Consider the following 27,867-nt stretch of genomic DNA (forward strand, 5'->3'; position numbering starts at 1 on the left):
GGTATAGTATATTACACTGACAACACCAGACCGCATCCATCTTAAAAAATCCGTCTGAAATTGAGAGAACTTGGCTGAGAGGTTTTAATGCACTCATCGCATAGCCCCACTGTCAAACTGTAATTTGTTTTGGTCTCTGCAGAACTTGCTGTATGATGTAAATTTAGTTTCAAAACGAACCTGTGAAAACCACCTGTCACAATTTTATGACTTGAAACCACAGAAGATTTGTAGTGAGTTGATCATGGTGTTGCCGGATAAACGGCAGAAGGTCATGATACAAAATTGTGTATGTGTAGTTTCATATATTTTTTTTTTCAAATTAGAATTAAATGTATTCTCAATGTTGACTTTCAAAGACTAAGTACTTTTTAGACAACTTAATATTACAGTATGTCCAGATATTACATTCCAGATATTTTCTGCACATTTATATCATAAACTACATGGCTTGTGGTATGTTTTCCAAAGCTAATGAAATTTTCTTTTGTTTTATGTATGTTGTAAATATGCACATATTATTATCCATTTCATTTTGACATGTTTATTTAGCTAAACAGAAAAATACTTCCCAGGATTCTGATAACCAGAGCGTGAATTACGTGAACGGTAACACATATAACAATAAATATTTGAATTCACTTCAATCAGTAAATGTACAAAAATATATGTTTTCTTTTTTTACAAATTCCAAATACATCTAATAAACTACTATATATATATATATATATATATATATATATATATATATATATATATATATATATATAGTATTAAAAAGAAAAATAGAATATATGTTTCATTATCCGATTTCATTTTGTACATGAGTTGATACAACATAAGACTTTGTACTGGTGGTCACCAAACACACACACATACAGATACAGAGTCACAAAAATAATAACGTAAAATGTAAAATCCAATTACAAATATCCACTCATCTGTTACACGAATCTCATGTATATATATCATTCTACCCCACCAAATGTCTTCCTGTATGAAAATTTTGCACACACACACACATTATATATATATATATATATATATATATATATATATATATATATATATATATATATATATATATATATATATATACATTCAGTACGAGAGAAGTTTTTCCTGTATCTGCATACAGAACTGAAACTCATTCAACTGGGCACTTAACGAGAAAAATTATGACATTAGGAGCATTTTTTTAAAATGAAAAAGTTTTTTTTTTGGTCTCCATATTCACACTCTGCTATTGTTGGACACTTGATGTATATACATACATATATGTATTTTGGAAACATTTGCTTCTCGGTCGCTTGCACACGCGGTGGTTGAAGTATCTCATAAAATACGAGAAATGGATGGCTCTTAGTCCTGACCTCTGACCATACAAAACACATTTGATTTGTTCCATCAGTATCATGGAATAGCATTAGCTTTTTTTAAAAGAGAGAAAGAGAGAGAGGAAGAAGAGAAAGAAAAAATAATAGAATCGTTCTGACCGAGATACGGTAGTTGTAGTATGCGTATATATATATATATATATATATATATATATATATATATATATATATATATATATATATATATATATATATATATCTTAATTTATCCCTCTCCTCTATTTTATCTTTTCATTTTTATATATATGGAAAGAGAAGATAGGGGAGAGGGATAAATTAATACGACATTGGTTTTAGTTGGACATCCATTATCTTTTTCTTTGTCACTTTCCATGCCTTCTTCGGATTAAACAAACTTATCTTGTAGACGGCGGCACAGATCAATAGGGGGAGGGAATCTAATGTATGACAGATATGTATGAATGTGTATGTGTTTGTTGGAAAGACAGAGAGATTATATTTCTCATTATTGCTATATCCATGACCGCCTACAGTTAAGACAAAGGGAAGCAGTTGTTTTATTCTGGATTTTCGAATGGTGTTCAGTTCTTGGAAATATATGACAAAATGTACTAATTGGCTCTTATATTCCATAGTACTTAATATATTTATATTAAATTGTGTAGTAATATAGTTTATTTATTGTGATTAATAACGATATGTGCATAAATAATTGTTTATACCGGTATGATATATTATGTCCTCGCTACATCATATAATATTCTCAACTGAGGTAGTGTATCGGTCTTTTCACTCTGGAAAATATCCTGCGGGTGTTCCTGGCTATATCCATGAGTATGTACGTGTGGGATATTAGAAGCTGTTGTTTTAAATTCTTTGTTATGCTTTCTTTTAATAATTGTTATTAAAACTTGCAATTAAAAGCACTTTTTCAACACTTTTCTGTTTTGCTTGTATATAATGCGTGACTCTTAACATTAACCTCATTCCACTATTGGATGAAAATATCTTTAACTTTTTTTCCATAATCATTTACCGTCACCGACCATCATTTCTTTTTGTAACATGTCTGCCATTTTAATAGTACTTTTAGCTCCACGATGATATCTGCCACTATTATCAGAAAGATGACAAAATATAATACAGCATATTCGCCATCATCCGTTTTTGTAATTTACAGAGATGGATGTATTATTTGATCCACACCTCCGATTCAAGTTGCTGTTTATAAATACGATGTTGTTGCATCTGGATGAGCTCTGAAAAAAATAAGTAGTATTGGAACAATATCTCAACTCATCACCATTTAACTTTGATGTTCACCTTACTTTCTGTTCCATAGGATCACGGGCGTCTCTGGCGGGGAGACGAGGGGGACAAGTGCCCCCAATATTTTGAAGTACAAAATATTCAATATTATATTCTAATTTGATTTATTTACTAACGACAGAATAACATATAAATAATAATTATTATATTTATTTGGTATATAATATTCAGGCTGTGAAACGATTATAACAGAGTTCTTGATGTAACTCAGTGGGTCCGTGAAGGTAACAAATGGAATCGAAAATAATAAACAAGTTGGGCTCGGTAGTACCATTTAAATCACTTTCTTTTATGACCTTCCCCCCACAAATTTTACATGCCTGAGACGCCAGTGCATAGGGTACAGAATTTGGACATGAGCGTAATCTTTTATTGTAATTTCCACGTGCAAGCTAGCAGATCAAGTCATGAGTAAGAGCAAACAACTGGATATGATGGATATTAACTCGATACTTTCGATACCATATCAAATATTTTAATGGACTAAATTGGCTCAATTAGTATTCTGAACACCAGTTAGTTCGTGTTGGAAGTATAAGAGAAAATAATATTAAAATAATAGTGGTAAAATATAGTATAACAAAGTCAGTAAAATGTACGTCATGAAACCCAACTTTATTCAACCCCTCTGGGAAAGATTAATATTTTTTTCCAGAAAAATAAAACATGCCAAAAATATTAAGTTGTTCAAAGAAGTTAATATTCAGTGCTTCCGCGCCAGCTATCTTCATTATAGTTTAATTTTATTTCTCTCAGTTCTTCTAGGCAAAAGTTGGATGGTACCTTCTGACCGAAATCTGGGCATTCACTGTCAACTGCAACTACTAATTTATGCTTCTGCATGCTGATATCACCTGAAATTTTATGTTTGCACTGTTAAAATTCTTTCTTAAATTTGAGATACTCTTTCTTACTCTACTAACGAAGTATTATCTTCAAAACGAGATTTTGCAAACCACATTCACGAAAAAAGTATTTCAAGAGAGAATCTTTTTCAAATGTGAAGTTTTTTATATATACAAAAATAAGTTAGGTTTTAAACATATCTTTAAGAATTTAATTTTTATGTGTGGTCTTTGTGATGAAAACGGACTTAATATACCTTGGTACAAATTGAATGAGTTTCAATCCAGGATACTTTCAGATATGTATGTTCGAAATGCGTTTCGTGTTTCATTCAAAGCAAATTCAAGTTTACTGTTCCTTAGAAATAAACTAAAAAGATGCTTTTCAAGTATTTTTTAAGAGTCTTTGATTTTTTTTGTAGTGATCAAAGTGAAACGATATGCTCTGGTATATTATACTAGTTTTGGTTTCAGAGAGTTGAAAGCATACTATCAGTGAGAAATAATACATAGAAACTGAGAAACTTGGTATGTAAGTGTGAGATATGATGGAAACAGATTACCTTAGATATTATTTATTCACTTTTTTTTTAAAACGACCATTGGTTTTCTTAGAAGAACAGGCTGTTTCACTTCAAACATTAAATTTTAGCTTCTCAATTTTCTGTAAAAATATTTCATTCCTAATTTGATCAAATTTTCAAGTGAACAATAATTACTATTCTAGTAAATTCTAGGACCAAAAGCAGGAAGAAGACATGTCACATTTGTAAAAATAAAGATAACCCCGGTACCTGGTGGTGGGTATGAATACTTTTTCTGGCTATAATAAAGAAGTAAAAAAAATCCCCTATTGTAGTTAAGCAAACTAACATTTGAGGCTTTGGATGGCAAAGTGGTGTAAGTCACTTTTGAGAGATTTTGAGATATTGAGACTTTTATTAGTATCGATATAGAAAAATCGTACAAAAAGTACAAAGTTCTGTTGTGAATCCTTTATGTTGCTAAGGTATGTTGCCAACTCGGAAAGTGCAGAGTCTCAGAATATATAGGCCTACACAGAGTTCCCATATTTTCAGTGAAATAGCACATTGTTGAGGAGTTGGAAGGAAAAGTGGTGCTGGTCATTTGTAGATACTGAGATACACATTAAAATAAATACAGGAAATTCTACAAGTATTATAGATTTTTATCCCTATATAAGTAGACGTTTATCTGTGAAGACTCGTTTGCAGGTATAAGTTCATAAGTTTGTAGAATTACTTGTCTTTACTCTAATAAACACATCAGTATTTAAAATGACGAGTAATATTGGCTTACGCCACTTTCCCATCCAACTCCTTGTGTAACAAAGAATCCAATGTTATGTTACAAAACAATGCATAGCAATGAATGAATGTAAAAATAAGTCATAAAAGACAAAGTGCCAACGTCAATGTAAACAGAAACGTGAATAAGGAAGACATACTGGAACATTATGCATCATAATTACTGCCACAGTACACGTCATCATCATTATCATCTCCATGCTGGTCACTGTCCTTTAAAGATAAGAAGTAGTGATGATGGATAGGTGATATAAATAGCAACAAGTCAATTACGTCATTCTTCTTTCGGTTGCTGATGACTCGAGGCCCTTTGTAAAGTGGTTCTTGTCGAATGTTGTCTGACTTACGTCACTTTGCTGTGCAGGGTAATCGTGAATTCGAATTTACGACGTTCTTTGTGCTAGCATCCCTTGGCCTTCTTTAACTCTGAGATACGCAACTTTGCCATCCAACAGGTTATGGTTTCAAGTTCAAGGAAATGACTCAATCTCATTTTTTAAAAAAATGAGTTACGCCACTTTGCCATTCAATGCCTCATTTAAGGATGTAATGGGGTGGGTTCATTGTATACTCACCTAATATTTTTATAGTTTAGCGTATACGCACCTTAAATTTAGAAAAGTATGTATGAAAAAGGTCGATATACTGTACCTACCAATAATTTTAGCATTACATCACAGCTAACATTGTTTCTCTATAAAGGGGAAAAGCATTAATTCATCTTTAACATTGTTGGGAATACCTCTGCTAACAGGTCTAAAAAGTGTGTTTGGATCTCATTAGAAATATGTATATTTTAAGATTTGATATATTTAAATTTCTTATATTCCATTTCAATTTCTCTTTACTTTCTTATTAGAAGCTACCGAACATGGTTCTCTGTTCTAGAAAAAAATTTTGCGGATCTTACCGATTTATATTGCAGGTTAATACTTAAATTAAATCAATATTAAAAGAGAATACAATATTAGATAATTGTAGCCTAAGCACAGTGTACGTGCGTATGTGTGATACCTATTCACATCTGGGATGTCGGAACACACACACACATTTGTTTTTTTTATAGCAAATTATTTTGTGTCGTAAAGTACATACCTGACTGGAACGTGATCCCTGGAATAAAATAACAACGTAAACATGCTCTGGACTTCATTTCAAACGTTTCAGGCAGCGTGTTTACGACTCCCGTGTGTGTGTGTGTGTAGCTTCTGTTATATTAGCGAAACAGACCCTTTTCTGTTACAGTGCTTCCTACGCTCCGAGAAAATTTTTCACTGCTCTATAAACTGGCAGTTTAGAGACGTTCCGATGCGAATTTATTACATCACCTAAGCAATCAAATTAGAATAATAAACAATCGGTATAACAAGGAAATTTTTTACTTGCAAGAAAAAAGAAATTAAAGGGAGATAAGTAAGGTAATGAGTCAAGGATACGTAAAGCGTTCAATCTGTAGATTTATTTATAAAAATACAGACTGTTTGATTAAGTAAACCTACACCAGGAAATAACGCTTACAATTAATTAGTCCTCCTGTAAGCTAAGAAGAAGTCATTTCAATACAATGTAAGTTACAATCTTAAATATTATGCGAATCAGCCAATAAACAATTGTTTACTTACTTGGTAAGTAAGAAATCAACGAACTAGCAGATTTTTGAGTTGGAATAACATATCTGCAATCATGCTTTCCACTTCTTTTTTTGTTTCGAAGAAAAGCCACCGAGATCAGAAGGTACTTTAAAATAACATCTATGCTGTCCTTTCTAACGCCCAAAATTGATCTGTTTTGTCAGCTGCCAGGAAAATAAATTGAATTTTAAGTGCTACAGTATCATTGTGTGCTTTCCTAAGACTTTCAAACTTCTAAGACTACGCATAAGTATCGAAAGTCTTATAGAACGGTCTTATAAAGTCTATTCTCTATCCGTCCATCCGTCTGCCGACAGGTATCAGTTCACAAACGATAAGAAGTAACGGGAATTTAAAAAAAAAAAACATTGATTCAGGGTCTCACGAATAGGTTTCAGCGACTTAGTTCACGGTCTTTTCAAATCGGAAGTGGTAAAAATTTACGTTTTCCGGTTTCAGCATTGGTCAAACTTAGTAATACATACTAGACAGCGAGAATAGTTTTTTCTTTCTTTTTCTCTTGAATGAATTCAACGTCTGAAGAATACAATCCATCTGCGCTCTTATATCTCTCACGAAACCGGAAGTGCTAGAGAACTACTAGAACTTCCGGTTTGAATATAGAACTCTAGTAGTTTGGAAGTCTACCATAGTTTCACAGTGTTGAACAAAATAAATTTGTTTCTTTTTGTATATTCAGTGACATTATTAAATGGCAACAGTGATGTATATAAAATAAAGTTATTGATAGGTATTTTGAAATGGATTGTGGAAGATACGGTTGAGTTGGATATTATCGAAGCTTGAGTCATATTTTATATATATAAAGTGCAATCATATTTTCAACGCTCTTGCTGCAAATGAACTTAACATGCGTTTGTAGCTTCCTTCCAACTTGGCAGATTAAAAAATGACAAATAATATTGATCAGGGTTGCTTGATTTCAAATGAATAATAATGTGTAGATGCCGTAGTCATATAAAGGAACTCTTAGTGCTGAAGTTTTGAAGACAAGTTACAACACTATATTTAAGGTCTTCGCTATGTCTCTCAAACTCTTTTTATATTTTAATGAGTAACTTAGAAAACAATGAGGAATATTTTTTAAAAAAGTGGAAAGTGATCTTCAAAATGCTATTATATAAACTAATAACGTTTGCGAACGTTTCCTTATAAACCAGTAGTTTTGATAAATAGTTTATGATGACGTAATTGCAGGACTCCAAATTTACACAATACATCAGAAATGTAAAACTGATTATCTTGAGTGGGCCAAAAGACATCAGGTCTCAGAATAAAGCCATGCTTTCATCCTTTTTCATACTTTATGATATGCTTAAAAAGCGAGTAAATGAGTAAAATTCTTGCCTAATGCTGTAGTTTAGGGTTAAATTTTAACTATAGTATTACTTTCAATTTGTTCAGTGGGAATAATAAACTAACAAATGCTATCTATGAAGCACTAGAATTCCTAATTGAAACAATCCGAACAGAAAATTTATCCAGGTATCATATATAGGCAGTCATCTAATTATAAAATAAGCAAATGTAAGATATGTGAAGTTTTGTTGCTTGTATTTTAAAGAAATATAGTGTAGCATCAGGATTTCGTATGTTCAGTTGTATTTTTTTTAACTTGATAGTTTTGTCCAATGGAAGAGAGATGAGTCAGCAAGTGTTTTTTTTTATATATTTCAAAATATTGTATTAATGGAAAAGATTCATTTTAACATTAAAAATATGTGAATAAGAAGCTCGGAATCTTTAAGCAAACGAAACATCAGAACAATAGATATGCAAATAAACAATTAGAAGTATCATAAGTGTACACCACGTAAAAATGGAAGTTTGAAATTTTGTATGATCATTTAAAATATATTTAAATCTTTAGATTTATGTAGTAGAAAATCATTTAGTTCCATTTTAGCATTGTATTCCATTGATAGATTAATATTATGTATCCTGAGTATTATACTAACTCACTAATCTCAACAATACTGCGGGTACTCTATCGACGATACTCATAGTTTCTTCCATAGGAATATGGGAAACCGATTTTTGATTGGCCATATCTTGTTATCAACTGGATGGAACACCTCCAAAAAAGAATTCGATTTCTGACGTTTTACTATCTACATCCTGGGCAAAATTTATGGTGATCCTTTAATTAGTTCTTCAGATTTTATGTTCCCGATGGACACATGAACAGAGAGAGTTACTGTATAAATAGATGTTTGGTAAACTAAAATCCTTAAAAGTTACCATTTTACCTATAAAAACAATAACAACGATCTATATTTGATACTACTCATTTTAGGTAACTTAAAATAGAGAGAGGAGGAAAGAGATTATAATCAAGGACGATATCATGTGTACACAGAAAAGTTTAGTAACTGCAGTGACTAAAGATACACTTTATGTACAAATCCCAAACTTTCCATATAACATTGTATTTGTAACTTTTTTTTTGGCATGTGTTAGCGTTCTTTTGGTTTTACTTATATTTGTTTGAAGTGAGCAAGATTGTGACAGTTATACGAATATTATGTAATACTTCTTAGTTATTTTACTAGCTTTTCTCAGTATTTAGAGCATAACACCTTAAATTCTCTGCAAATACGTTTGTAAAGCAATGAGAAAGCAATGACATCTTTCTGTAAAATATAATTAAAGCGCTTAGCGGATAAAGGTGTTATGTTACATTTTTTGAAACATTGCGTTCTGGCGATTAATGCACGTCTTATATGTTACTTATGCTACATAACACATTATTTATCGAGTCCTCGTCTGAGGGCAGATATTTAGAAACGATGAAGGCGTTATGTTAACGGACAAAGTCAATTTCACCGTCAAGTTCAATTTGTTACATAACACCTTTATCGTCGAAACGCTTCAATTATCTACAGTGTTTAATGTGCTCTGTGGTAGACCTGTGATAAAGCTGGAGAACAACTAGCCAAACATTTGCCTGTGACAATGACAAATTCACATAAATACAAAAAGGAATATCTTACATATTACACATTTATTTGTAAAAATTAGTAGCAATAATTTGCTAAATAAGAAGTCCTGGTCTACTGGTTAGCTTGCGTGCTCTTGGCTTGAGGTCCGTATTTTGATTGCCGGTAAGAGAACATCGATGACACTACAGTGGTTAAGTTTCCATTTTCTCTTATATAGCTGACAAACGTCATAAATCAATCTAGAAGCTTAAAATTTTATTTTTGATGAACCCTGCTAAACCTATTGTCGCTACTGGAATGAAATATCAGGTCTTTTTAAATAGAATGTACGGAAGTCCTGCAAATATGTGTAGGACTAATTTGTGTAGGGATTAAATAGTGACACCACAAGTTTTCAAGATTTTCTACGAAACAAAAGAATTATTTTAGATCATACCCTCTCTGAAAACGACAGTATTTTTCTTATTATTAATAAGAACAAATATGAAGCTACAGGGTAGAAATGAACAGAGAGTCTTATACAAAAAGATCACGAGATTCGGACACCAGTCTATCTTCTTTAATATGTGCTTATTTCTTTAAATATTCTTCTCTAAGTAAAGGTAAGAAAGAAAGTAGGACAAAATTAAATTCAAGGCTTATGTTCTGTTCTTTCTCTTCCACAGGAGTGTTTTCTTTTAAGAAAAAGAAAAGAAAGAAAGTGACACGCGAGAAAAATAAAATAGCCAATCATGAAGCTATTTCGTTTCCTCAAACTGCTCAAGAAAATGAGTATTTTTGGGGCTTATCTTTTATATTATCACTGAGTTAAATCTTTTGTCATTAAGGCGTTTTTTCTTAGGATATAGTGATAAAATCCTTTAAAAAATAATGCTTACAGTAGTGAGATCGTAAACATAATTTGTTTGTATTATGTAATACATTTGTTTAAAAAATATGTTACGGATGATAATATGTTTGTGAACTGAATCTTAATAAGCAATACTATCAAAAGGAAAGTAGAAGAGAAAATAGAGATGTGGAATAAATATTACAATAGAATACTAGAAAGCTTCATATAAAAGGGATTCAGCTTCAGCTTCTAATAATATAGGAAAATATTAGGAAAAAACAGAAAAGACTAAGCTCTGCCTTAAGCTTACAAGTATATATATTAAATAGAGAAAAAAATATTGACGTTGTTCCTGAAGCTAGCTTTTCTTTTCTTTTAAAATAAAGGAAGAATAGAATCAGATACAAGCCTTATATTTTGTTCATCCTGTCTCATATAGAAAGTTAAAAAAGCGGAAGAAAAGAAAAGCTACAGAATAACCAATCATAAAGCGATTTCATCTCCTAGAGAAACTCTTCAAGAAATGGAGCATTCTTGAGTTTATCTCTTACAATAGCAGAAGAAGAAGAGAAAGAGAGAGAGGAACAATATATAAAACTCTCTTGTATGTGGTAATCCGTACCAAAATTGAATATTGTGAAGTAATATACTTATTCTTTACAAGAAGATGTTTTCTTCTCCTTGCTTTGTGTTTACACGCACACACATATACACTGTAAACACACACGTATATATATATATATATATATATATATATATATATATATATATATATATATATATATATATATATATAAGGGAGAGAGAGAGAGATAAAACGAGTCTTCCTCCATTTTCTTTCTTTTCATTCTTATATATTCTACAACCTTATTTTTTCTTCCATTTTACTTCCACTTCGCATTCTTCCTGTCTTTTCATATAAGCTTGCTATTGTATACCCGGAGATGGTGAAGTGTTCCTGCAATCCTGTTCTTTTAGAAGCTGAGATAGTGTGATGGGGATGGGCTACTTTTAGAGTTGATTTTGTATGATAATATGTAGCAGATTCTAGCCCGTTCATGCTTCGAAACCCATATTAATACGTAAGTTATGTCCTTTATAACCTTCATAAGGATGCAAAACAGAAAACAAAGACTAGTTCCTGTAGGTACTATATTATTATTATTATTATTATTATTATTATTATTATTATTATTATTATTATTATTATTATTATTATTATTATTATTATTATTATTATTAAATTGTTTAAGAAGCATTGCGCCTTTGCAGGAGAGAATTGAGAATACATTTATTGTGATTTGAAAATAACTTATAAAATCATATATCATTTTGTTCGATGACCTTTCGTTAGCTTTCTGCAAAACCATGATCCCGTCGCTTTAGATCATTTGTGGTTTCTTTGAAATAAAGTGAAAGCTTTAAATTTTACGTCCCACGTTTATGCCGGCTAGGCTAATGAGACGGTGATTAAGTGAATGAATGAAACGATGGAATAAAGAAAGTGGGAAAAAACGGGAGAACCCCAAGAAAACCCATGCATACGGTGTCTGTTCACTACAGATCTCACGATCTAGGATCGAATCAAGGACCCCATGCACAGGAGGTGAACGCTCTATCACGGCCACCAATTTTGGTTTCTGATCATAACATTGTAACACGTGGTTTTCACAAGCCTCTTTTGAAATTAATTTAACACCAAACAGGGGGTTCTGCAGAGACTAATTAAATGTAGTCTGAAAGCACCTAGTCTTCGCTATGCAGTAGATATATTAAAAACTACCATCTAAGTTCTCACAATTTCTGACAGGTCTTTAAAGATGTATACTGTCTGGCGTTGTTAGCTAGTATACGACACTCACTCTGTTTATCAGTTTCGGCTCTTTCTTTTGAATTGTTAGGTCTGCTTTTGCTAATTCTTGACAGTATTAGTCCGTTGCTAATTCTTGACAGTATTAGTCCGAGTCTATCGTTCTGCCTGGCGCTAGCAGCTCGTGCTGCACGATACCCTTCCAATCGCACCGAACTCATATCATAGATCTCCTAGGCGTCACTGTGGAGCTTCGCGCTTCGATCACGATCTTTTTCATACGTTGCTGTCATAGATATTTTTGTCATTCGTAATGAAGCGCCTCACAAATGGTTCGAGTTTATTACGTTTCAGTAGAGATTCGCAGATTGAAATTCGATCGAGTAAATGTTTTTGAGTCAGGTCACGTGACATCCAAACATTGAGCTTCTTTTTGTAGCCAGCCTGTTGCAAATAATTGGAAAACCTTTTGGTGAAGGATTTTGAGATAGAAATTGGGTTACTCGAAGATTGAAATAGTGATATTTTATTGGAGGGGATCGATGAAAATGGAACTAGGAAGAGTTATGATATTATAGTGTTACATCCTTGTGAACTGCGCGACTTGGAATTAGTTTCTTGCTTACGTTACATAGCTTTCTTTCCTTCCTGTTTTTCATTTTCATGATTTGTTTTCAGAAATAGAATTAAATCATCATTGAGTCACTATTCAGACTACGGTTTTCAAATTTGAATTGATATAACGAGTAAGTCAACTATGTAAGTTTACTATTTTAAAACCCATCATAGTCTTTGGTTCAGTACAAACTGTATTCTGAACATATTGTTTTTATGCACAAATTTTTAATATTTATGGCCAGTTTTTTCCGTTAATTGAAACATAATTGAGAGAAAATTGATAGCATAGTAAATTATCGATTAATCACTGGTGCTTTCCAACAATAAGATTTATGATGTTTTCAATTAAATTCTGCTTATCCCGATCTGCATGAATTGAAGTTTTTAAATATATTTTCTGAATTTTAAAAAGAGGTTAAGATGTACTTTTCGCAATTATTTTCACTATTGAATCACTCTTAAAGCTACATCCAAAATTAATTCAAAATACTGTTTATAATAAATGTTTCTAGAACGACCTAACAATTTGTAGACTTGTAGAAATTTGTTCAAATATATCTATGTATATGGCACATATATCTTATTGGAGCGTTCATGTGCCAGCTCCTACCATTTGACTCAACGTGAATTTGCCCATTTCTTTGTACCTCATTATGTCTGTTTCACAATAACTTTCGTAAAGTCTATTAGAATTTGACGAAATTTTGGTTGTGATTTCTTTGAAAGCATATTAAATAATTTTATGGTTTGAGTCTGAAATTGTTGAAATATAGGATGATTAGTCTATGTTGAAAATTTACGCACATTCCTAATGTTAGAAAATGATTTTTCCACGATACCTTTCGTAAACATTTACTAACTTTGATGCAATATGGTGTACTTTGGTTCCAATCATCTACATATTTTTCCAGATTGAATCCAATCCAGGATCAGAATATAGGCTCAATCCTACCTTGGAATTTTCCTCAAATGCATGTTGTAATAAAATAATATTCTCTGAAAACTTTCATTGTAAAAAAATCAATTTTAATGTATTTTGTTGTACATTTTATTTGAAACTTTAAAATGATCTCCATTGATTGGAATTGAAATTGTAAAAAAATAATAAGAGGGGCTTTACCCTTCTTGAAAGATATGTTGCACGATAAATTTTGTACTACAGCAATATCTGGATCTAGTTCATGTTTTGCATATATATATATATATATATATATATATATATATATATATATATATATATATATATATATATATATACTTGTTAGTATAAGACTTGGGATTTGACTTTTATAAGTATGTTATAGTTTTAAAGATGTTTTTAAAGCATCAGAAATGGTGAATTTATGCAAACTATTGTTGATCTCAGAAGCGAGTCGATGGATTTACTGAGATAATGCATTACATAGTATTTGAAATTTTCATTTGCGTTTTCAGTGTTGGTATAATGACCGAAGTTAAACTTTGAAAAAACGATTAAATAAAAGCCTCTTCAACAGATATAGGAAATAGTATATTTATCTATATTGAGATAGTGACAGTTTCCTGGCATGAATTTAAATCTGTCTTCTTCACAGCAATCAAAACACAGTGACTTTGAAATCCCACACTGTGATAAAGATAGAGTATTTACTGTAGCAGTCAATACACCTCAAACAGATACAGTATTTAATGTTATACGTATTTCCTTACTATAAAAATGCATTGCGTAATGTATAGCGATGAAGGGGGATAGATTAAGAAATTGGGGAACACACGATCAATAAAGCAAGTCGGAGTGCAATACTTTAATTTGCAACGAGTGTTAATACCAAAATAATTTCTTTCGCAGAATAGTTTATCATTTTTCTTCCTTTAGGATAATTATATTCAAAAAGTAAATAAATAAAAAATAAAAATATCTGGTTCACATTTTATAAAGTAATGTTTTTAAAGTTTATTTTAGAGGAGGACGGTAATTCATTGCTAGAGTGCTTACGCTTATTGGAATGGACCCCGGTTCAAATTGGCCATGAGAATTTGTGGTGGATAATATCGTGTCAATGGGTTTTCTCGGGGTTTTCCCATTTCCTTTCACATTCTCATTCTACCAATTATTTTGTAATCATAGAGCATACGCATGGGACGTTAAATTAAGAAGTTCAATTTCATTTTTTTAAAAAGTTTAATTTAATTTTAATTACATGATACATCAGTTTGTAAATGTAAGAACATTAATTGTTTTGTGCCACAGTGATTTTACAGTGAAATCACCTCTGCAGCCAAATAACAGATTTAGACAACACAGTTTTATATCGAAACCAGTGACTAGACCATTTGGCATATCCTGATTTTAACAGTACTTTGTATTACCTATACTTATAGTATTCGTTTCAGTTTGAGATCTGACTTTTGGTGTTAATTCATGGTTTTGAACATGAATATCGAATGTTAAATCTCTCTATTCGTGTTCACTCAGGTGCAGTAAGAGGTGACAAACATAATCAAATGTTTGTTTAATTGTAGATAGAATAAATATATATTGGCGTGGGAGACCGGGGTTCAGTTCCCGGCAGGAGCTTATGTGGTTCGGATTTCACGTTAATCAGTAGGTCCACTTCTCATGTAGCTTCGCTGCTGAAAGGGACGCTAAACTAAAATCAACTCAACTCAACTCGAGAAATAAGTCATTACTATTAATTTACTAAAAAGGATTTACGATTTAAAGCATCTAGTTCTCAAATATACGACGAGAAATGTAGAAAGAATAAGGAATTAATCATGTATTTGTAAAAAAAAAAAGAAAAAAAAAGAAAAAATACATATCTATTGCACCACTATTGAACTCGATAGGACATTTGTCTCCTTTTGTCTTTTCAGAAGCTAAAATTGATTATCAATTGCTCCTTTTGCCATTTGGCATATCCTGATTATTTCAACATACAAATTTATTGGGTTTATGCAGTACGTTAGCAACCCTTCGTACACAAATGTTGTGTTGGGTAGAGAACCGTACAGGATAAAATTGAAACGTGATTCCAATGCTCCGAAGCATGAAATAAAAATATTTTCTTACAGTTAGTAGTAAAAGATCGAAGGACAAACATTTCCTTCTCTTGATAAAATCTACCTTTTACTTTATTCTTTTCCTTCGTTTAACGGAAGGAACTGTTTCAATTAACATTAGATACAGTTGAAGATAAGTGTTTTGTACTTATTATTATTATTATTATTATTATTATTATTATTATTATTATTATTATTATTATTATTATTATTATTATTATTATTATTATTATTATTAGCCTCTGCTCATCGCTACATATTGCACAACAAAAATAAAACTAAAATGATAAAATTAAAGGTTTATAAACTAAATGAAAATACATGAGAAAGTCTAAAATCAAATCTCAATGAACTACATTCCTCGTTTTTACTGAGTCTTCTTCGATAAGTATCTTCCAGAGATGGATATTGAGGCATCGGGGCTCTCTCCGGTTCAGGGCTCAACACCCTTGATGAAGATCACGCCCAATAATCCCAATGTAGCTCTCGCTCTCTCAGGGTCGCGTTTCTGAATAAGGCTCTCGTTCTCTCTGACGTCCTTTGTTCAATGAGGCTCTCTTGATCTTGTGCTCGTGCATTAACCTCATTGAGGGTCGCTACTCACAATAAGGCTCACATTCAACTACTGTATACAAGTCCGATTGAGCTCCAACACCAACTTTACGAGTTTTTCATGTGGCACACAACTGACCATGCTCAGTCAGATAAAATTAGAAATTTTGAATAATATCACAAAACAAAAATAAAATATAATAAAATAAAATAGATCAATTGTTGACAATTTAAACATAGACATGTCTAATCAATCCAGAAACTAATCTAATCCAAAAACTGAACATTAAACGACACAATGTTTAATGCAATGACTACTAAAATTCAGTATTTTTAAAGTATTCGATGAATGTGTTGTTGTCAATTAATAATGAAATAAATAAACCGCTAGACAGTAAAAGGGAAAACACACGCTAAATGTATCAATTTTGTCCGGTAGATGTCAACCCTAGAGGATGTTTGCTATCATCTAAAGGGGAGATAGGTAACTTCTACTATATTTTTGTTCGAATAGTAGAAAGTGAGATATGGAAACCTACCGTTAAAGTCACCTTACCCGTGAAGATATTAATGGACTGACTCCATTAACGAATTCACCCGAGATAATCCCTCTTAATTTTTGTTGAAAAAATAAATAAATAAAAATTCGCGGTGTGCACTATCGGACAGACGTACGTAACCGTTACTCGTTAAGATCTTAACAGATTTATAACATTAACGAACCTGGCCGAAATAATTGTCCTAGCTATCTATTACAAGAAACAGATTTAAAAAAAAAAATCGCTTCCGTTCAAGAATTGTCGTGTCGAGTAACAGACGGATGTGATAATATTACAGTAAGTACCACTTGCATGATCCAAATAGAACTTTAAAGAAAAAGAGTAGTGTTGTTCATGAATAAGAACAAAGACACTTGTGTAGAATTTTCTAAAGTAATAGTATCTTTAGACGATTATGATTATTATTATTATTACCTGGATAAGCCTTAAGTCTTGAAAAAATTTGTTTTGTATAAACATAGCTGCATTTATTACAGTTAAAATATAAGCAAGGTAACATTCAGAGCATATAGCCACTCGTATTAGACTGTCTCCAGTCATCTTCCTGCCAGTTCCTTGATTTCACGTCAGTAACACCTTTTGTTCCTTGAGGGAGAAATAAGCCAGTCACTGCTGTTTTTAACCTCCTACTGATTGTCGAAGCATCGTGATTTCAAGAAGTGTGTCATAGTCCTAAACAGGTAGTAATCCGAAGGGATAAAGTCATTACTATATCCTGGGTGTGGTATCAGTTCGATGAGATCATGTTTATGCAATTTTTGTTGCGTTTTTCGAACAGAAAGCTGTCTTGTATTATCCTGTTGCAACAGGGTGAGCTTTCGGCTCACCAATGCAGGATATTGTTTCCGTAGTGCAGCAAGCACCCTATAACTTTTCAGAAGAAAGGTTGACATGGGTCGATCGCTAGGTACGAACTCAAAGTGACTTACCCTCCCATAATTCTATCACACGCCGAGCAAGACTGTGTGCTCAAAACGGCCCAGTTCGACACTCGGTTCTGGTACTTGCTCAACCATTGTTTCTGCACATTCGAATCGCTGAAAAACACCTACTTTTTGTAGCATGTCACTTTCAGGAAACACGCATCACACGGATGCAGTTGTCAGCTCATACACTCTCCTCTGAGCCTGGGCCAGGGTCAACTCATGTGACACAATGCGGCAGCTCCTGAATTCGAATTCGTGAGTGTGATGCATTATAATGGAGTCGGACATGTGAAGTTGGTTTGACAGTCGTCGTGTGCTAGTAGATGGATTTTCACCAATGGCATGTCGTATGATCTGGGAATCTACTATGTTACATTGGAGCGGCCTGACCTTGGCTGATCTTTAACACCTTTATAACTTACACGAAATTTCAGGAACTAATAAATTACTATGCTGTGGTTCACAACATCTTCCCCATTCACAAGACAAATGTTATGAGTTGCTGCTGCAGCGTTATGCCGAGTTCGAACTCACAAAGGAACAGCTCAGGTATCAGACGTTGTTGAGCACCCATAGTCACTGATAGTAAAAAGCTGATTTAAGATATTCACGGAGGGAAGGTCTCTGTGTTAAATAGTCTACTGACCACGCTACCACTTGGATCAGTTTGACTTTATAGGCAATCACGGTGTATATATACGAGCCTGATGGTTGTGTTGTGGAAATATTGCAATACTTATGTCTTACCCTTATACCATTATTATTGTTAGGATCACGAGGTAAGACTTATAAGATTGTGTTGTTAGTACGTCCGTCCGTCCGTTACTCCCCATAATTTTTAAATGGATGGAATTTTTTGAATTCTGTTCTTTTACAGTAGATAAGTAGAGCTGCTACTACGGATCAATTCATTAACATCTCCGTTAATGAATCCGTTAACATCTTAACGTATAACGGGAAGATGAGTCCGTTCGTTAGTCCAAACGATAACTCTTGAACAAAAGCGAATTTCTGAATTCTGGTTTTTGCAATAGACAGCTAGAGCGACTATCGCGCAGTAAATCCATTAGCATCATAACTGGTAACGGTGAATTTCACTGTGGTTATCCAAATCCTATTTTCTACTATTGAAACAAATATGGTAGAAGTTACACATCTCGCTGTTAGATGGCAGCTCAATCGGTTATCATCTACCGGACGAAATTGATACCTGTAATTCGTGCACACTTTCTCTGTCAACAAGAGTTCATTATTATTATTATTATTATTATTATTATTATTATTATTATTATTATTATTATTATTATTATTATTATTATTATTATTATTATTATTAATAATAATCGTTATTTAAATGTCTATATCTACAGACATGGCTTTCGAAGGGACTAAACTAAAAGAATTATTAAATTACATACTTTGTTTAAACGTTAGGCTTCCATGCTTGGTTCTTCACTTTCTTTAAGAAAGTAGTAGCCGATACATTCAACGCTTTCGTCAGAGAAATGGTATAGGTTCCTGTAATCTCTTTCTCTAGGTGTCAGACGTTGTTTATAGCATCTTACGCGACATAAATTTTCTATTTGGGACATGTTCAAGAGACATAATTCTACTATGGACTATGTTCCATTTTAAGGCATTTCACATGCTTGGGAGCATTTATTACGGTCTATTCGTATTAACGTGAGACAAAAACATTTTTAAGCAGAAACATTTCATATTTGGTTATGTAAAAAGAAACGTTTGCTTGTATTTTCATTCGTTTACTTCAAATAATTAAATCTTATTAAAGTATTGTTACTTTTTGTTTATATGATTACATATCTCCTTACTGAGAAACAACTTTAGCTAAATTTTATAAGACTTAATTTGTTCCTGTCTGCGTTTAACTGTGTCTAGTGTTGTAAAATTTCCGGAAGTTTTGAACCCGTTGTTAAAAACAGTTTTTTTTCCGGTTTCTTTCCGGAAAATTGGAAAAATTGGGAAAATTACAAATATCTTTGTATAAGGTTAATTTTACTAGTAATGGAACCGTTTTCTTTTCTCAAATGCGTGAAAGTGTAAGTTGAAAAACTGCAATATTTCAAATATTTAAAAAAAGAGGCAATCGAAACTAAAATTGTTGTAATTATTCTTGAAAATTAATAATCTTCACTCGTTTCCTTTATATGCTTTTCAGTCGTTTATTCGTAGTTGTGCATTAATTGCAGGACTTTAACGGCTGCATACACATCTATCATTATGAAGCGTTTCTGTTGCAACAAATAGGCCTCTTGAATAAAACTGAGTTCTTAATGTGCTCTTTGATCTGGTGAAAATTTGTTAATATTAACCAAATTTGTTCTTAAATGAGACAGCACTAGACAAATTTCACTAATACTCATGCACTAAAACATATAATTACTATTATTTAATATTCTAATATAGACCTTTATATAAACTTTATGCACAAAATTTTGTATGTAAACAAATACCTGTTTTCTAATGTGACAAATTATATAAAAATGAAAATGCCTATATTTGTAACTTAACAACTTTTGAACCACCAGACCGATCTCGATAAAATTTTAGCGTAGATGGGGTTCGGGTCCAGCATGGTTTTTATGATTTCATTTTGAAGGTGCAACTTGGAGGAAGGAAGGGGAAATATATATATATATATATATATATATATATATATATATATATATATATATATATATATATATATATATATATATAATATAAAATGACCGATATTAGTGTCGAATCCATAGTTTTCGAGGTTGCTGAAATGAACAGTGACACTTCCGACACCGCTTAAATCCAAATTCAGCACTGTAACTTAGAGGAAGGGGAGGGGATATATATAGTTTTCCATAGTTTTCTGAGTCGCTGAGATGAACAATGACACTCTTCCAATGCCGTTTAAAGCCAAATTCATCCCCGTAAATTTGGGGCCAGTGAGGGGATACATATGGTCGAATATGACTGACATTATTTGAATCCATAGTTTTTGGGGTCGCTGAGGTGAACACTGCCACTCCCGATACCGTTTAAATCCAAATTCAATGCTGTAATTTCGTTGAGGGGGAAGGATTGATATATTTTTAAAAAAATGGTCAAAAATGACCAATATTAGTGTCGAATCCATAGTTTTTGGAGTCGCTGAGATAAACACTTACACTTCTGATGCCGTTTAAATCCAAATTTAGTCCCCATCAGTGCTCCCATAGGGGAAGGGTGACATGTAAAAGTAATTAAAAACGACTAATACTAGTGACGAATTCATAGTTTTGGGGGTTCCAGTTCATTGATGACAGTCTTGGTGCCCTTTATGTCCAAAATGAAACGTATTCTCCCCATGCAAAGAACGGGTATTTTGCTAGTATTTAATAATAACGAATGGAAGTTTTACATGTTAAAATCTTTAATATATTTCTCGCTGCTCAAATTTACACTTGCGTCGTATATGTACAGTATATGTAAATAAGATCATCTCTCTTTCTGAGTTGTTCGAAAAATATACAAATAATAAAGAGGAATTTTTACCAGAAGTCAGAAAACTAAAAACTAAAATTAAAACCTGTTGCTTTAAGTACTTTTCCTGCTAACGAAATATATTGTATATACGCTGCATACATGTTACAGCGAATAAGATTAACATCAGGCGAAGAAATAGTTTTTAAATTATAATTTCCATTTTTTCCCGATATTTCCGAAATATTTTTTTAATGGGTTGAAAATATCCAGAAATTTTACACAGCACAAGTAAGATACGTATCTCCATAAAATTTGTATCTTTGATTTTAACATAGCGGTATTAACTAAAATGATTCTGGCCCCGTTATTTTAACAATTCTCATCCATAAAGCGGGAACTTCATAAGATTTCTTAAGATAATTTAAATGCATCTATCTTAATTAATTTTGTTTTAGTATCTATTGTAGCCATAACTCCATTCTATCACGGTGCTAACATTAAAGGAGTGGTCTACATATATTCATTGACACAAAATTTCCCTATTCCAATACAAGAAACATAAGCACTCAATGATCTTAGCTGTAAACTAGTAAATATAAATTTTTTTTTTTTATTTTGAAAACATAATGTACTAAAATATTCGAAAATTTCTATTTATCCAAAATTTTTCGTTTTTTTCCGAGCTCGGACGGTAAAAAACTGTTTTTTTTTACCCAAAATTTCCGGTTTTATTCCAGGCCTTCACAACACTAATTGTGTCACACAAGATTTGTAAGCTGGGTCAGCCTGAGTACTTAAATCATAAATTTCGTTCCATGCACACTGACAAAAATCGGTTTTCCGGACTGCGGTATATTGTACAAATATACGGAATCCTCTTGCTTACTACTGAAATCAGTACGGAGCATACGTTATCCGTATACTACGTAGGGACTGCCCTTAGATGTTACATCATGCCGTTGCAGGATGTCTGATATATAATAGTCTTCCTTATATTACATATATATACGTATGTATGTTACCTTCGTCAGCTAAATGTTATATACGCCCATTTGTATGTGAGATCTTGACCGCCTATATTGTTTCATACGGAAAGTACGTACAGATGGAACACTTATATAAAAAGTATTATAAAACATAAGTTTTCAGTTATACCTTTGCTATACGTTAAGCTCAAAAACTACAGGATTTACAAAAGTAACATACGATTTTGCGTACATATTTTTTTCTCAGAGTACTCTCTCGCTCTATACAGACACGTTCTCGTGAATCTTTGAAAAGTTCACTGCTTATAATGAAGTTTTACCCCAAATCTTTTAACGTTGTCACTTATTGCTCTATTTAATAGTAAATAATAAAAAAACTAAATCGATATTTTCTTGTAGGAAATCACTAGTATTAGTACAATCTAAACTATTCCCTCGTATACGAGGGACAGTCAAAAACTTCCCGGAATTTCGTTGTAGTTCTTCATTACCATAATACAAGATGGCTCAAAAGTAGGTATACATTCCCGAACTGATCAACTCATTGCTTTTTATATAATTTCTTATTGTTATCCATCAGGTAGACTTAGTTTCTTTAGTATTTGTTCTTAATGTCATTTTACTTATATCTTAAACTTGGAACAGCCCAAGTAAATAAACTTATGTTATCTTGATCAATGCAGGGGTGTATACCCACTTTTCGGCCACCTTGTATAAGTGCACATTTACTTGATCTCGTTCAAAGTAGGCACCGTTGGATTTACACACACTTGCTCCACAACTTCTGCGATTGCTGTAAACTTCGACGAAAGTCCTCTTCTGGCACCTTCCGAATTTCAGCTGTCACGTTAGTTTCTATCTCTCCTACGATGGCGAAACGGGTATCTCTGAGGTCCATTTTTAGCTTTGGTAAGAGTAAAATATCCGATGGTGTTAAACCGTTTTTAAGGTTATCAAAGTCTCTCAAGCAGTTTTTCTCCAATTTGCACATGAACTTGATGTTTACACGTTGCTCGATCTGTGAAATTGAGCCAACTGGTCACCAAACACTCCTCCGTTCAGCTACAGTACTCGTACACTGTTATAATCTATTCACACTTGTCGAATTCATAATTAGGTAAGGTAAGAACAATAATGTACCAGATTCATTGTGATTATATGACAAATACCAAAACTACATTATTTCGGGAACTTTTTGACTGATTTTCTTCTCTATTTTAAACTTTATCTCAATTTCTTACTTGTAATGTTATTTCTATGTTATATTTCTTTGTATTTTGAAATTCTTCTTTCTTTTTTAGTTGAAAAGTTACTTCTATATTAAAGTATCTATTGAAACTTTCCTGGCGACGTATTGTGAATAGGTCTTCTCGGGCTAGCAGTCAGGTGAATACTGTTATATCTTGCGACGTTTCGAGGGCTGACATCGTCCTCATCTTCAGGCGAATATTCGCCTGAAGATGAGGACGATGTCAGCCCTCGAAACGTCGCAAGATATAACAGTATTCACCTGGCTGCTAGCCCGAGAAGACATACTTCTATATTATTTTTTATTTTAAAGATTTTCTTTTCTTTTTTTTGTAGTTATAATGTTGTTCCCATGTATTATTTTTCTTTATATTTTAAAGTTTTCTTGCTTCTTTCAGTTATTTCGTTATCTCTATGTGTTATATTCCTTTGTATTTTCTTTTCTTTTTTTTAGTTATACTTAAATGTTATTTCTGTGTGTTATATTCCTTTGTGTATTCTGTTATTACACAAATGCAATAAGTGGTTATCCACATTTAATGATGTAATGTTAGAAAAGGCAAGATACCTTAACTTCACCATTTAAAATAAGAGTTAAAATAATGAAATAATTAAGTTTCAAATTATTTCGTCTGTCGTAATATTTTTCGTATAACACTACAAGCATGTGAATATGAACTTTTTTTTCTATTTTTTCTATAGGAAAAGAAGATTTTGGCGGCGAAGAACAGCGACTGAGCGGCTTCTTTGCTGTTTATGTGTGTTTGGTGTCCTTGCTGTGTTTGCTATCCTCAGTTTGATTGTGTTAGGTAAGTGCTCTGAAAGTGATGTTTTCCATCCTAGCTTTAACTCTACAGTCTTGTCACGAGCTTTCATTTCCTTGGAAAAACATTACCGCGGCTGAAATGAAACAGACTTTAGTGTGGAGACAAGGTTTCTTCCTTTTAAGCAACGACACTTAGTGACACTTAGCGAAAATAAAGCAACTAATCTGCCGTATCAAGCACACAAACTAATAAGGTAAATATGTCCTAATTATGCAGAATGATTAAACTTGAAGGGGACTGCGGTGGCTCAGTGGTAGACCGTTCACCTTTGGTGTGTGGGGTCCCTGGTTCGTGCCAAGTAAACTTTCTGGTGGACAAACAACAAACTTTTTGTGCGTGGGTTTCTTCGGGATTCTCTCGTTTCCCTCCACTTTTTTCATTCCACCATTTCATCCATTTTTCCACCATCTCCTTTAGCCTAGCCGGCATATTCGTGGGACGTAAAACTGAATGATTTCAACTTAAATGCAGGATACTTTTGACAACATTACCCAGCATGATGCAACAAATAAATCGTCTTAATCAATGCAGACCGGACGTCGATCGTGATATAAGTTAAATATACTGATCACCATAATCTCGGCATAGTCCCCTCTAGAAAATATACAAATTATGCCAATGCTAGGCACGATAGCTTAGTGACAAAGAGCTCATTTCTGGTGTGAGGAGTTCCTAGTTCGTTCCCAGATTTGTGAATTTGTGGTGAACAACTTCCTGTTCCTGGGTTTTCTCGAGATTCTCCTGTATCCTCCTATATTATCATAGCTCCACCAATTCTTTCATAATCACTCACTTCCGCTAATGACCATTCTTCTTTAGCCAAAAGAACATAGCCATAAGACGATAAAATAGGAAGCATACTTTTATTTTTTCTCCCTTGAAATTCTTACAAAAAAATCTTTCAATTATTACATGTTACTTATTAACCAGTAAAGACAGGACACTTTTCACGTGCTGCTTTCAGAAAGTACGAATAAGAACTAGTTTAAAAGAATCCGTATGTTGCGTCCAAGAAAGGTTTATATATATCAATAGTTGGATATGCTGGCAGGCACTTGGTTAGTGGTTGCTTTTCAGGTATGATGAATAGGAGATGAACAAATCATTAGCTTCTATGAATTTTGAACATCTCACTCCAAATGAGAGGAGGGGATGGATTTAACATGCCGAACAGAAGAAGGAATAGGAAACAGATTTTAAATTACTTGAAATACATGCAGAAAAATTTGATAATCAATCAGTTACTAGTACAGAATATTACGTCATCTCAAACTTAACACGAATTTTGGAAATCTAACCCTTTGAGATAGAAAGGGACAACATTTTACTATTATTAAATGGTTTTTCAACCATTCTATATGAAGTTCATTAAAACCATTAGGGGAGGAGAGCCACAAATTATTGCCCTCTGTAAAACAGAAAAAAACGAGGGTGGATCAAAAAGTAATGTCTCGTGGAATAAAAAATGTATTAATGAACATACAACAGCAAAATGTATTACAGATCATAGCCTTGCTTGAACTGTCATCTACAGAAAGCTACTGTTTAACATGGTCTACATGATTTTGAACTCATTTGTGCCATCGTCGAACCCAGGCATCAAAACCATTTTGAAAAAATGTAGGAGCTTGCTACGTGACCCATCATTTTAAAGCTGTTTTAATTTCATCCAAGTAATTGAATCTGTAACCACGTAGGTTATTTTTTCATAGGTCTAAACAAGTAAAAGAATAGGACAAATCAGGGCTGTTGGGTAGGTGAGGTACTACTGACCAACCCAGTTTTGCAATCGATTGAGTTGTGAAAAATAACGTGTGTTGATGTGCATTATGGTGATGGAACTTGATGGAATGAATGTTGTTTAGAGGTGTGTATTTTCTTATTACCTAGTTAAAAGTTCCTAAGTGTGGTTATATAGATTTCGCTGTCAATTGTCGCACGATGATTCAGAAAATCAACAAGAATAACATCCCGTTTTTCAAAATACTGTTGCCATAACCTTCTGGGTTGATCTGGAAGACTTGAATTTTTCGGGCCGTGAAGAACCACTGTACCGACATTTCTTGAATTGCATTTTACTCTCTGGGTCATACAGGTAGACCCAAGCCTCATCTCTATTTTTGAAGAAGTTTTGATTGTTAGCGTGAATCCGTACAGATCTTGACAAATTTCCATTCGCCTCCTCCGATTTTCAACAATCAATTGCTTGGGAATCCATTTAGCACAAACTTTGTGCTATCCCAAATAAGTAATTATTCCTTGGGCAGAGCCATACAAGATATTCAATGCATCAGCAACATTGTGAACTGTAATGTGTCTCTCTAATCTAATTAATTAATCAGCACATTCTCGATTTGCATCTGTGACTGATGTCATCCTGCCGCTTCTCAGGTTATCTGCAATTTCTGTTTCTCCGTTTCGAAACTTCTTCACCCAACGCCGCACATTGATGATGTCTATTACATCGTCCTCATAAACATTTTTCAAACGATTATGGATTTCCTCAGATGGACAGCCTTCTTTTGTCAGAAATTCAACTATGACTCTTTCTTTTAGCTTCAGATCCATGATTCTAATAATTTAATCTTAAAAAAAAAAAAGACTATATTAGTAGAGTAAGGTTACCTTTATAATATCATACATAGATAGTTCAGTAGCTGTATTAGAGCTAAAGTATGACGAGAGAAGCATTACTTTTTGATCCACCATCGTACTAAATTTTCCTATTGTGGGAAATCAATTCTTCATTTATTTTTAAAAGAAAATATTATAATTGGTGGTAAGTAACTGGTACCCCAACTGGAATGTGACCTTAAACCTCAACAAATGTTCTACCCTTTCTATCTTCTTAAAAAAAAGAATGTACTTTGTCAGATATATAACGTCAATAATGTACCCATTAAACGAAAAAAAATGAAATGAAATCTTTGAGTTTTACATCTCACGGTTATGCCGGTTAGGCTAAAGGAGACGGTGATTATGAGAAATGAATGAAATGGTGGAATAAAGAAAATGGGAGGAAATGGAGAACCCCGAGAAAACCCACGAGCACGGTGTTTGTCCACCACAAAGTCCACACGGCGCAAGCTGGGATCAAACCAGAGACCCCAAGCACCGGAGGTGAATGCTGTACCACTGAGCCACCGCGCCCCCTTCATTAAACGACTTTCATCTCGTAAAGATATAGGTGTTGTCTTTGACGAAAAATTCTTCTTTACGGATCACATCATATCAACCTCATCTACAACCATGAAACAACTTGGTCTATTTTTCAGATTTCCTGAAATACAAATTCTCCCAGCCCTTTGATGTTCTACAAAGCTTTTATTTTCCCGATCATTGGATATTGTTCACCTGTATGGAATATGGCTGTACCTACTAATTTATCTCGCATTGACTCGGTTTTAAACTTCTTTCTTGGCATAGTTAGATTTAGAATTTCTGTGTTACGTAACTACTCGAAACATGAACTAATGACTTTAATGAACTTAAGTTTCCCCTGAAAAACGACGTCGCTGAGTTTATTTACTTGACCTATATAAGATCATCA

The 27,867-nt window shown here is 33.0% G+C and overlaps 1 protein-coding gene across 1 annotated transcript in view; it reads left to right on the top strand.

Moving 5' to 3' along the window:
* The window catches only part of LOC145668623 (endothelin-converting enzyme 1-like), a 438,357-nt gene that overhangs the window by 169,797 nt on the left and 240,693 nt on the right, over window positions 1–27,867 (top strand). The window contains exon 2 of the mRNA XM_081736665.1: window positions 24,193–24,299. Within this exon, the coding sequence (XP_081592791.1) occupies window positions 24,193–24,299 (107 nt within the window). The remainder of the gene's footprint in view (window positions 1–24,192; window positions 24,300–27,867) is intronic.

This window comes from Thermobia domestica, chromosome 13, assembly GCF_964235325.1.
Source record: "Thermobia domestica chromosome 13, izTheDome1.hap1.1, whole genome shotgun sequence".
Classification (NCBI taxonomy): domain Eukaryota; kingdom Metazoa; phylum Arthropoda; class Insecta; order Zygentoma; family Lepismatidae; genus Thermobia; species Thermobia domestica.